We start from the raw sequence: 14,045 nt of genomic DNA on the forward strand, positions 1-14,045 counted from the left end.
TGTTACCACCTTTAGTTACCACTTACCCAGTAGTAATCATACCAGATTTTCAGCAAGTGTACAAAGAGCACCCACCAGTACAGAAGGGGAAATGGAATTTTTATCTTACCACATTAAGGACTATTAAAAAATATTCACATTTAATGTAATTAAGGCATATCTCTTTCTGTTTTTAACCAAGTTCCTCTTCAGTCCTAAGCTTGTACCACAATAAAATGTACAAAATCCATAAGTTTACAGTAGACTCATTATTAACAAGTATGCTGCTCGAGAATTATACTTTAGGTAAATGAAATGTCAGAACTACATTATAGCCTGTCTTACAAATAAGATGACTGCCAAAGGTGCATTCTCTTCACTTTATGTGAAAAATTATAAAAGTACTATAAGTTTGATTGTTGCTCCACAACTAGCTGTGGAATTTCCCTAGGCTACTATTTGACAGAATGTTGGAGAACTTTTTTCATCACCATCTCTCTTCCCATGCACCCTCATATTGTTCCCGCAGTTCTTAGTATGATCTGATTCCAAATTAAAACACAAATAAATTAAGCAGTAACCCAAACAATTTTCCCTATTGACAGACTTTTAAAAATTTACGGTTAGGTATTAAATATTAATACAATCATGTCACCAGTTAAAAATAAAAATTTATTGATCCAAAATTATTGCCAAAAAACTTAAGCTAAGCAAAAACTTTATTTAAGCTTAATGCTCTTTTTAACCCCTGCACGAATGCCAGATAGTTCACCACTATAACGTTGCTCTTCTCTACGAACTTCACGAACCTGGCCTCTTCTGCGAATTTTGGCTCTTCTGAACTTCTCCCGGTGTTTCACTCTGGGATTCCGATCAATCTTCTTTCTCCTAGGTGTAAGCCCCCTATTTTTAGCAATCTGATAAGTAATGGCTCTCTTTGCATTTTGAACTTCAAGAGCCTGTTCTTCAGTACTATCTTCTTTCTTTCTCTTCAATTTTTGTCCGTCTTCTATTTCTTTATAGTATTTCAGTGCAGCTTCATCAAAATCAGAATCATCAGAAAGGTCTGTAACAGCAGAGGCAGCAACAGCAGAAACAGATTTTGGCTTGGCCTTTGTGGATTTTGCTTTTAGATTCAGTTCTGCCTTTCCAGCATCATCTTTAAGTGTGAGCAGATGACGAATCTCAGAGGACAGCTTCTGATCCACAAATGACAGCTTGTTGATCAAATTTCGGTAGGTAACAAGCCTTTCTATGACAGGATGTCCATGTGCAGGGACTCTCCTAGCTTTCAGGATCAGATAAAAACTGATGTTGGAGCAGTAGTTCAAATAGAGGTTGTATTTGGTCCTCAGGTATTGGCTTCCTTTTCCAGGTGGAATGATCTTTTGCTCCACCAACTGTAGCAATGGCTCCAGCTCATCCTTCACCTCTGTCAACTTAACTTTCAGGTCATCTATCAGCTCCAAGAGCTCTGGCGATTCCTTTCGCAGCATCTTCAGCTTCTCTCTCACTGAAACTTTCGCCAAATCCTTCACGACCCGTGTCTCAACCTCATTTACCCGAGGTACTGGTTTTGCAAAGGCCTCCACCCAGGTAACTCCAAAATCGTCCTCTTGCAGAGCTTGGGCTAAACGCCGCTGAATGAGCTGTGCCTCCTCTTCCTCCTCTCTTTCCTCTTCCTCTACTTCTTGTTGACTCTGCCGGCCTCGGGACTTGGAACCATAGTCCGTGTCGTAGTAAAGTTTTTTCCTCTGACCCCACGACAAACTGGGATCCACCGAGGCCTCAGCCTCACTCTGCATGGAGCTCCCACCATCATCATCGTCATCCTCCTCATTCCCCGCACTCTCTTCATCTTCATCGTCCTCATCGGCGATATCTAGGGCAAGAACCTCCTCCTCATCGCCATCCTCCTCCTCGGCCCCACTCTCCACTTCGCTCCACCCCTTAGCCAAGGCAGCCCGAGATCGGGCCTCATGGAAATCATCTACCTTATCTTGGTAGTAGCTGGAGTCCGCTGGTGAGGGAGGAGATTCCAAATTGTCATCATTTTCGTCCGCTGGGTCGCGACCTGCCTTAGCTCGCACAGCTGCCCACTTGGCCGCTCCGCGCCGCCGGGATCGCCCCACCATAGCTCGCAGTGTCAGCTTCTACAGCGACGTCTGGCTTTCGGTCACCTCTGACTTCCGCGCACGAGCCACGCGCTCCAGCAACAAGCCTCTATAACAGCTACGCGCTCTCCTACCATGCGCGTCTGCGGGCACTCCAGTAGGATGCAGGAGTTTCCACCTCCTTCCGGCCCCCAGGATGCTCTCTGTGTGGCGTTTGAACCAGGACTTCCGGTTGGTCCTTCAGGCCTTTCCGTGTAGGAACAATAGGTATAGGAAGTTCAGTTCCGTAGAGCCCTTTAACCCAGTTCTTACTCTCGCGAGGCTGGGCGTCGCTAGGGGGATGGCCTGGTGAACCGCGAGGTGATGTCGCGGTAACCATTGGAGGGCGCTTTACCTCCACGCCTAGGAGAGGTCCCGGGGCGGTGCGGTGAGTTGTCCTGCTTCCGTACCGGTTGTCACCGGCCTGGAGCCGAGTCCAAGTGTAGAAAATTTCTTTGTTTACTGGAATTGTTTTATCTTCTCTGCCTATCCGTCTGGAAGTTAATCAGGTTATTGTTGTCTCAGCAACGTCCAAATATGACATTTCTGGGCCCCGTAGCCTGAGGCGGCAGCGGCGCCACTGCGCTCTGGAATCCTGGCGCGGGCGTCCGGGAAAGCGCAGGCCGGGCCGCCGGGCGGGTGGTAGCCCGCCTTCAGCTCCCTTTCCGCAGGGCTCGGCGACTTCATGGGATTTGTGTCCCTGAGGAGTTTCTGAGGGATGACGGTGGGAAGGCAGAGCCGCGCTCTAGAGTTTGCTTCTTTCCGAGGAGCTCAAGTAGGCTGCAGAAGACACCGCGATTTCTCTGCCTTTTTAGTGGAAGAGGTTCATTCTTCAAGATATTTTGGAAATGGCACATTTTAACTTTCAAGGGCGGACGCTTCATGAATTGTTCAACACTTAATAAACACAGGGCAGCGTGCTAGGCTTTGGGAGAACAGTGGTGGGCGAAAGCAGACGCTGTTCTGCAGTGGTGGAACTTGTGGTCTAGCTGGGGGCACGTGTTAATCAAGTCATCATGCAAAACGTGCCTGATTATAGTTGGGGTGAGTACAGGGAACACTTGTCCTGTGTTACCCAGCTGCTGAAAATACTCAACCTGCCTTTTTACATCGCCTTTTGTACACGCCATCCATCCCCCTTTACTAAACACTAAAGTGTTGAGTACTCCCGCCCAAATACGGGAAATTTCTGCTGTATTGAAGAGACAGTCTAAGCATCACCTCTTTGATCTCGTCTTTAATTCCCTTAGTCTTTTCCTCAGTTCTTCTGTATCACCTAGTAGACCTCAACGAACTATGATATTGCAAGCACGCAATACAGTGTCTGGCACAGAGTAAGTGTTCAATGAAGATTTGTTTAATGAATAAGTATTGAAATTGCAGTATTTGATTATCTGTTTCAGGTGCTCCATAAACGGAGGGAATGAATAATGCATAAGGCTGCGAACATCCTTAAGGGAGATAACCTGAGCTGGAATGGATTTTAGGAGTCATGAATTCCAATTCCAGTATCTTCATTGTATACATGTGGAAACAAAGACTTGGGAAGGTTACATTAGCAAATCGAGCACAGAAACCTGGGGTAGGGCTCCCACACCAGGCCCTCACATTCAGCTGCTATCAGTCCTTTGCTAATTCAATGTGAATGAGTTTCAGACCTTTTCCAGAGCATAGGCTAAGCTGGGTGGATGAAAGAAACCAAGAGCTCAGATGAAAGTGTTTGAAGAGGAGGGTGGTAATAAGGGAAAAATCAGTCAAATTTGTCTTTAGAAGTATTTCTAGGTCTAGAAGTGTGAAAGGACTGCCCTGCAATCTTAGAGTAATTCAGGGTTTAAGTTTTCAGACATTACATATGATAGGTTCATATTCATTATATATGTTAGGTATTATGACACCTTCAGATGTGGGTAGTTGAAAGCTGAACTTTTGATAAGTTGCTAAAATTAATGGCGACATACAAGTTCTTTGCAGAAAGTGCAGTGTCATTAGATTATGAAAAATAGTACAATTTTTTTTTTTTTTTTTTTTTTTGCGGTACGCGGGCCTCTCACCGCTGTGGCCTCTCCCGTTGTGGAGCACAGGCTCCAGACACGCAGGCCCAGTGGCCATGGCTCACGGGCCCAGCCTCTCCGCGGCATGTGGGATCCTCCCGGACCGGGGCACGAACCCGTGTCCCCTGCATCAGCAGGCAGACTCTCAACCACTGCGCCACCAGGGAAGCCCAGTACAATTTTTTAGAAAAATGGTATTTTGAACTAAATATTTTTAAAGTGTTAAAAGTTATCTTAAGCATTAAAAAACCTTTACAAGATTTTAGGTAATACAATTTAAAGAATAGAAAAGGTGTGGGTAGAAGTCTTATGTTCTGATGGTAAGCCCAGAATTCATTTTTGAATGTAAATTTTAATAGGTTTTGTCATTCAAATATTAACTGCTTATTAATTGTAGCAGAATGCTACATGCTGTAGTAGATCTAAAGGTGAATTAGCCACAGTCTCTTCTAATCAGGTAGAAAAGAAGCCATGCATACAGATTATACTAAAATACAAGGCAGTGTGAGGTAAACCCAGTGCTGTGAGAGATCAGAGGTGAGAGATCGTCTCTGGATTTTGTTCTGGAAATGTTGCTTAAAGAATGTTGCATTTAAGCTGAGACTGTGATTAGATCCATGCTTTAAATGTATTAAATTTACATTATATGTAAGCATTAAGTTTTACTTAGGCATGTAAATCTCAATTTTTCTGTTCATTTTTATTGCTAATTATTTGAGAATTTGTAGTCATACTTAACAAAATGCGTATACTGTTATAGAGAAGGTAGAAAAATATTTTGGATATTTTTAATGGAATGATCACATTCCTCTAATATTATTTGGTTTATACTATACATTACATTTCCTAACTATTTAAAATAAAGTTGCAGTAACCAGTGCATATTCAGAGAGTGTTGTATTCTAACATTCTCAGATCTTTTTGATGAACAGTTCAGAAGTTAGTTCTTCCATTCCAGCAGCTCCCATAGTCTAATCTTCCATAGCCTAATCTTGGAATTATTTGCCATTTGTTGAGGAAATTGTTTTCTTAAAAATTTGTATTGCCGTGACTTACCTGGTGGTGCAGTGGTTGGGACTGATCACTTCCACTGCAGGGGGCGCGGGTTTGATCCCTGTTTGGGGAACTAAGATCCGGCATGCCGCACCGCCAAAAAAAAAAAAAAAAAAATGTATTGCTGGAAAGACAGATTAATGCTTTATTATATTATAAGCCTATGCCAATTAAAAAGAAAAACAGAGTCCCCAGAGAAAATGCACAAATATTAAATAACATTTAACCATTATTTTTGTGGCAACTATAATGTATTATCAACTTGAATCTTTATTACATTATTGTGATGCCTGCTCAGGAGTTAGCACACTACACATAATGAGAGCCAACAGGTTTCTTTTCTTTTTTTTCGTTTTTTTTAGAATACCCTTTTTGCCTTATTCTAAGCCTCTTGTAGGATTTTCTTACTGTAGAGGTGGGGTTCATGAATGACACACTAGGTGATATTAGGATACTTTCTTCAGGGCATGAGTTCAAGTTGTTTAAGATATTCTACCACCAGATTAGCTTAAACTGATCTCAGTTTCTTCTGGACTTGCAGCAATAATAATAGCTAACATTGAGAGTAGTTATTGTGTTCCAGTACTGTTATAAGCTCTTGACATTTAACCCTATGAGGAAGTACTATGATAATCTCTAATTTAGGAAACTGAGGCACATGGAGTTTAAACGAGGTCTTAAGACTGGTAAATGGTAGAACTAGATTTGAACCCAGACAGTCTGGCTTTGGAATTCACACTATACTATAGCTAACTACTGTACTATATTGGCTTTCAAATATTCCCTTAATAGGTCTTTTCATTTCCAGTCTCTGCTATACATTTGATTCAGCATCATCAGGTAAATCTTCCTAGAATACCATTTCCCTCATCCCACCCCCTTGCTCAAAATGCTTCAATGACTCTCCATTACTGTCAAGATAAAGTTCACAACATACATGGCCCTCCCACAGTTTTGCCTCAAAGCAACCTTCCTCGCCATACCTTTCATTACCTCCCTACTAAAATCTTCCATTCTAACTTAAATGCTCTACCACTCTTTATTCCCCAAACGTTGCTTTGTGATTTCCTCCTCTCTTTCTTTGCTCATCTTTTCAGTGTTCTCATAATTCCTTATGTAAAAAAGTTGCAAATCACTACAGACATCTTTTTGGTTAAATTCTCACACAGGTCCATAATGGGACCTGTATGAGGCTGTTTGAAAAGCTATTATTGATAGCAGGGTGTTGGAGACAACCTGGATGTCCATCCCTGGAAGAGCAGATCAATAAATGTCATGGGTGAACAGCATGGAATTTAGGAGCATAAAGTGACCATACAGCTTAGTTTGCTTAGTACAGTCTTGTTGAACTTGTTATTCTAGTGTAATTATTAATAGCAACCCTTTTACTTTTATGATTTAGATGATAAAGTATATGGTCATCTTAACTATGCAATAATTGGAAAGTGGATTATATATCCACATATCAACATGAATGGATCTTAAAAGCAATGTGCTTAAGAACAAAAGTAAAAAAAATGAGATATGTAATACAATGTGTACAACAATACAGCAGCACACATTTTGTAAGAACATATACAAACAAAATAATGTGCATTAAATACAAAAGAACAATTGCTTATGGAGGAGCAAAGAATGGGATAAGGCTTGGAGATTAGAGGAAATAGGAGAGGTATCAATACTTTCCATGGACCAATAATGATAATGTGCCAGGAACTGAGGAGAATGATTAACTGTTTGCATCTGAGGTTCAATTAAAAATAAGGAAAACAAAACAAAAAACAAAACAAATAAGCAGACAAAAAATGACCATATACGTCTCTAACTTAAAGTCCTTTAAAAGCTTCCCAACATCTATAGGATCAAGTTTATATTCCTTATGACCTGATTCCTGCATACAGCTTAAGCTTTACCTCCTACCACACTCTCACTGCTACTATGTACGGCATAGCCTTGTATATGTACACAACATATGTACAATAGATGTAAATATTAGGCTAAGAGCTAAAGCCTTTATTGTATAGCAACTGAGGGCTGACTAGAAAAAAAATTTATGTGGGTTGTGTTTCAAAAAGCTTCACCATCAAAACTACAGTTATCATTGTATCAATAATTAATATAAAAATAATTGTATCTACCAGGTTCCTCCTTAACCTGGTACAGGCTATGCTTTTTCTTGCTGCCTTTCCTTTACACATGTTGTTTTCTTCTATGCTTTCTAGAGAATTCTTACTCATCATTTAAGGCTAGTTTTTTTTTTTTTTTTGGCCACGTGGGAGCTTAATTTCCTGAACAGGGATCCATCCCGCGTCCCCTGAAGTGGAACCTCGGAGTCTTAACCATTGGACCACCAGGGAATTCCAAAACTAATTTTAAATGTCACCTTAAAAGCCTTTCCTTGTGTCCTCAGACAGGATGAAGAACTTCCTCTTTTGCATTTCCATGCTTCAGATCTCTATTTATACTTACTGCTTTCCCTCCATTAAGTGTATAAGCCCCATTAAGGCTGGATCCAAGCTGTTATTTTTTAAATCCCTAGAATCTAGGCCTATCCCTAGAATCTAGTATTCGAGAAAATATGTTTCTAAATGCAGTGTCAGCATACAAAATAGTAGCCTTTAACAATGAATTGCAATGTCTTTTGTACTGCTCTGGTCATCAGCACAGGTTTGTTTTTTGTTTTTTTTTTAAGTAACATTTAAAAACTGAAATATTTGATATATGGCTTTTGTGAACTTAAGCTAATAATTAAATGTGTATTTGCCTTTCATCCCAGTGTCACAGACTAGGTTATGATGACTGAATTTGTCGAAGAAGTAGTGTTTTTTTTTTGTTTAATGTTCAGAAGAAGTAATAATAGTTAAAATAATTTGATATGAGAGTAATAATGGGAAGATGTATTCTTGGTGTTAAAAGTGATCAACCTATTTAGATAATTTAATATACCTCACGGAAACTCCTTGAACTACTTTTAGGTACAAAAAAAGAAGGATTATTTTTAGGTGTAAGAAAGAAAATAGAAAAGATGAAGCATAGTTGCCATCTGCTTTCATTTCTGTCAGAAACCACTTACTCTGAAACCAGTAAGTTATTGATTCTTTTTGCAACTAGGGTGTGTATCTATTTAAAGACACAAAAATCCTAAACGTGATTTGGAAGTAAAATATAGAACTTATACTGAAGTATGAGATAAACATATGAACCCTTGTAAGCTTTTAATTAAAAATGACTAGGTTTGGTAGTTTTAATTACAAAATGAAGAATTTAATAAAATTGTGACACTACTTTCTCTTCCAAACTCTAATTCAACTAAATACTGCACAATTATTTTCTAAACATTATTTTAACCCCTTTTTGTTTTTTCTTGTCATGAGGAACCTTGTAGATACAATTATACATATAACTGTTGATTCAGTGATAATTGTACTTTGATGGTGAAGGTCTTTTGAAACAGTTCACGTAATTTTTTTCTCTTTAGTCAGCCCTCATTCTCTACAGTATAAAGCCCTCTTATCCTAATATTCATGGCCTGCCTATATCTGGCCCCAACTTATTTTTCTAGCTGCTGTCCTACTACTTTCATTGAGGAACTCTACATTGTAGTTAAAACTAAAATGCACATTGTTCTTTTTCTCTTTTTAAGATTTCCTTCCCTTGGCCTTTGCTTATGCTGCCCCACATCTCAATTCTTAGATGGCCTTCAAGGCCCAGCTAAAATCATATCTTCTCAAGGCTGTATTCTCTGATATGTTTCCTTCCTTTGGCATCTAATAGCCCTTTAACTCTTCCTATGTTAGGATTTTTTTTTTAAATGGAAGTATAGTTGACTTACATTATTGTGTTAGTTTCATGTATACAGCAAAGTGATTCAGTTATTTTTTTCAGATTATATTCCATTATATGTTAGTACAAGATATTGAATATAATTCCTTGTACCATGCAGTAAATCCTTATTGCTTATCTCTTTTATTTATAGTCGTTTGTATCTGTTAATCCCATACTACTAATTTGTCCCTCTCTCCCTCTCCCCTTTGGTAACCATAAGCTTGCTTTCTATGTCTGTGAGTCTGTTTCTGTTTTGTATATAGATTCATTTGTATTATTTTTTAGATTCTACATACAAGTGATGTCATATAGTATTTGTATGTCTCTGTCTCACTTCACTACGTGTAACATTCTCTAGGTCCATCCATGTTGCTGCAAATGGGAATATTTCATTCTTTTTTATGGCTGCATACTATTCCACTGTGGGTGTGTCTACACACACACACACACACCACACCACACACCACATCTTCTTAAGCCAGTTGTCTGCTGATGGGCACTTGGGTTGTTTCCGTGTCTTGGCTATTGTTAAGTAGTGCTGGTATGAACATTGGGGTGCATGTATCTTTTCAAATTAGGGTGTTCATCTTTTCTGGGTATATACCCAGGAGTGGGATTGCTGGATCAAATGGTAGCTCTATTTTTAGTTTTTTTAGGAACCTCCATACTGTTTTCCATGGTGGCTACCCCAATTTACATTCCTACCTACAGTGTTCCCTTTTCTCCACACCCTCTCCAGCATTTATTTGTAAACTTTTTGATGGTAGCCATTCTGATTGGTGTGAGGTGACACCTAATTGTGGTTTTGATTTGCATTTCTCTAATAATTAGCGATGTTGAGAATCCTTTCATATGCCTGTTGGCCATCTGTATGAATTCTTTGGAAAAATGTGTATGTAGGTCCTATTTTGGGATTTTAAAACATTTTCTCCATTGTGTTGAGACTATTTATATACTTGTTTTATATTTTCTGCCAGATATATCACCATTCATCTCTGTAACCTTTATAATATCTGATACAGTTACATAGTAAGTACCGATAATAGCTAATCAAATAATGAGAGTTAAATTGAGTTCTCTTAAATTTCAATAAGGTATTAGAAGTTAGTAAAAATAACTTAAAAATTTAATGAGTCTGAAAATGTGACTGATCTATATCTATTTTTGATATTAAGAGATAACTTAGACTTTATGCTAGGAGCAAAGGGGAACCATTGGGGGGTTTTAAACAGGACAAGATTAGAGGATTGACGGGAAGAGGTAAGATTATAGAGAGGAAGTTAGTGTGAGGCTGTTACAGTCATCTAGGTGAAGAATTTTAGTGTCTAAACTAGGGCCCTGGAAACAAAAATATAAGAAGTACACAGATTAACAGCTATTTACGCAATGGTATTACAGGACTCAGTGTCTGATTAAGGATGAGGAGGTGAGGAGTTAAAGTGACTCACAGGTTTTCTTGGACAACTGAGTGGATGATGGTACCCTCCACTAAGAAAACTCAGGAGGAAAGAGGTTAGCAGGGGTGAGGAAATAGAAAAATAAGTTTTGGACATTGTGCCTTTGAGGTGTCTGTGAAGGGGTTTAAGTGTCTAATCTCTTCTAGACAGCAGGATATATGGTTCTGAAGCTTCCGGGGAGAATATGAACTAGAGCAAGAGATTTGGGTGTCTTCCACATTTAGCTGGAACATGAGACTATATTTGCTATTTAACTAAAAAACAAAATATGGTTTGGAGTTGTTTTTACCTAAGTAGCTAGCGTGCATGAATTAGTTGAACAAAAAGGATATACTACCTGCCTGCCACTACAGTTATAAGACTGTAATCAAGTGTGAAATTTAAAAGGTTTGGATTAATAAATGAGCTACATGCAATTAAGTATGTAATTTTAAACCTATTCAAGTTTAAGACCTCTAAACTTACCCTGTAAAACTAAGCCATGAAAAATTACTAAAAACAACAATAACAAAAAATACATCTGAATAAAGCTTTCATGTGTGCTCATCTCTCATTTTTATCATGTTCAGAAGTTTTAGTCCCTGTCTGGGCTTTCTCCACTTGCTGTTGTCAATAACATTGAATATTTGGGGAGATACTAATTACATATCAGGCACTCTACTAGGTGTCTTAAGTATATTATCATATTTAATTCTCACAATATATCTATGATGAGGGTACCATTATTATCCTCTTTTCACAGATGAGGCTCAGAGATGTGAAGTAATTTGCCCGAGGTTATATAACTGGTTGTTAAACCCAAGTCTGTCTCAATCTGAAGTTATTTTTTTAAAACTATTTTATTATACTGTCTCTTAGTCTACATTTTATCACAATGAAAAACTTATGCCCAGAGACATATGCATTTCTGTTTCAATACGTACTGAAAAAAGTTGAACCCTCAGATTTATAGACTAAGATTACTCAGAGATATGGTATCAATTTCAGCCAATATAATGGCAGAAAAATAGGAGAATCAGGAGGCATCAGCCATATTGCATCTCTCCAGTTTTATTTTAGGGCCTGGGAAAGCATGAATTGAGTAGATTTGTTCAGAGTACAGGCAAATATAGTCATAAAGTATAATTAGAGGATATCATTCAGAGATTGATCTATTGTTCCTTCATTGATTATTTTTGGGCAGGTTTATTCTGTGTTTTTTTTTTCTTCTATGATTTTGGTAAAATTGTTTATTCACTATAAATTACTTTGTTTACTTCAACTTATTTTTGTTTACACTGATTGCCGTATCAGAGCATTACTTCACGTTGTGATTACTAACTGTACAATTAATGTTCTATTATGCAATATTTAAAGTAACAGTGAACACATTACTTGTTTCCTTTCATATAAGTATAAATCACTGATAATGTTGTGATGTTATATTTCAAATTTGTTTCTTGTTGCTAAAGAGCTGAATTGAATGAAGATATTTAATAATCAAGTATAATATAGTTATCTATACAAAATCATTACTCTACAACCATATCATACAATAATGCTAAGTTTACATCCATGTAAACTATTTTAATTTTGCACAGCACACAGCACTGTAGTAGGTGCTTAAGGGTAAGTGTGTTGAAACATATGAAATATATGGTCTCTGGACTCATACTGCCGTACTGAACTTTCATTTCCTTCAATAGTCATGTTTTCTCTCAACTCCAAATTGTCAATGTTTTATTTATTCCTAGACCATAGTCCTCCCATTTTTGCCCTACTTCAACTCATCTTTCAATCTCAGCGTAGATATTGCTTCCTCTGGGAACCTTTCCTTGACCCTGCCTACCTCTCTCCCAACATCTGTGCTCCTATCGCACTTTGTACTTGTCATCATGTAAACCCATTTGATCAAGGGTCTTACCTATTTTGTTCACTTGTATCCCTGCCACATAGAGTTGATGCCAATAGATACTTGAGAGAAAGAAAAAATGAATGAATGAATGATCATTTGAATTAAGGGCCAGGTAAGCATTGGTCTTGCAGGCCACATATACACATTTGCTATAATGGCAACTTTATTTCAGTATCATAAAGAGAAAATAAATTTGAAATTTATTTTTAAATTTTTAAAATAAAAATATGTGGTTGCCTCCAATTATATGAGGAAATTATGAGCCAAAAAGATAGCTATATTAATTTCCTATTGCTGCTGTAATAAACATTGGTGCTATAAAAAAATTAGCCGGGAATAATCAATTATTGCACATATTTTGGGCCAAAGCAACTTATTTGAAACTCTGAGAGAAATACAAAAGAATTATATAATAGTCTTGAAAGAATGCATCAGATATTTTAAAAAATTTCTTTGGATATTCCTCACTATGGATTTATGCTTTCTCCTTGTTATTGGGGAAAACAGACTTAGTATGGCACTTAAATATGATGTAAAAACTGAGTAAAAGAGTTAGGAACGAGAAAAATTTTATTTTCTTAACCATTTTCCTAACTGAGTCTTTATAATTCCGTTCTGGTACTTCCTTATATCCTTTTAATGGGGTGCCAATTGCTACTGCTCTTTATGAACCCCTCTCTGCATCTAGAAAGTGTTTATTTATTTTTACTTTTTTAAAACATCTTTATTGGAGTATAATTGCTTTACAATGTGTGTTAGTTTCTGCTGTTTAACAAAGTGAATCAGCTGTGCCTCTCCATTGCAGAGCACAGGCTCCACATGCGCAGGCTTAGCGGCCATGGCTCACGGGCCCAGCCGCTCCGTGGCATGTGGGATCTTCCCGGACTGGGGCACGAACTTGCGTCCCCTGCATCGGCAGGCAGACTCTCAACCACTGCGCCACCAGGGAAGCCCTCCCCTCCCTCTTGTGTCTCCCTCCCACCCTCCCTATCCCACCCTTCTAGGTGGTCACAAAGCACCGAGCTGATCTCCCTGTGCTATGCGGTTGCTTCCCGCTAGCTATCTATTTTACATTTGGTAGTGTATATATGTCCATGCCACTCTCTCACTTCTTCCCCGCTTACTCTTCCCCCTCTCCCATTCCCAAGTCCATTCTCTACGTCTGCGTCTTTATTCCTGTCCTGCCCCTAGGTTCATCAGAACTGTTTTATTTTTAGATTCCATATATATGTGTCAGCATATGGTATTTGTTTTTCTCTTTCTGACTTACTTCACTCTGTATGACAGACTCTAGGTCCATCCACCTCACTACAAATAACTCAATTTCGTTTCTTTCTTTTTATGGCTAAGTAATATTCCATAGTATATATATATGTGCCACATCTTCTTTATCCATTTATCTGTCAGTGGACACTTAGGTTGCTTGCATACCCTGGCTATTGTAAATAGTGCTGCAATGAACATTGTGGTACATGACTCTTATTTAAAAAATTTTTTTTGAATTTGATTTAATTTATTTTTTTATACAGCAGGTTCTTATTAGTTATCCATTTTATACATATTAATGTATATATGTCAATCCCAATCTCTCAATTCATCACACCACCACCCGCCACTTTCCCCCCTTGGTGTC

At 38.3% G+C, this 14,045-nt stretch overlaps 1 protein-coding gene across 1 annotated transcript; it reads right to left on the reverse strand.

The window, feature by feature from the left end:
- Window positions 1-637: 637 nt before the first annotated feature.
- On the reverse strand, window positions 638-2,455 carry UTP3 (UTP3 small subunit processome component). Its single transcript, XM_060012431.1, has one exon. The coding sequence runs from the start codon at window positions 2,112-2,114 to the stop codon at window positions 699-701; it is 1,416 nt and encodes a 471-aa protein (XP_059868414.1). The 5' UTR covers window positions 2,115-2,455; the 3' UTR covers window positions 638-698.
- Window positions 2,456-14,045: the final 11,590 nt, after the last annotated feature.

Source organism: Delphinus delphis, chromosome 5 (genome assembly GCF_949987515.2).
Source record: "Delphinus delphis chromosome 5, mDelDel1.2, whole genome shotgun sequence".
Classification (NCBI taxonomy): Eukaryota; Metazoa; Chordata; class Mammalia; order Artiodactyla; family Delphinidae; genus Delphinus; species Delphinus delphis.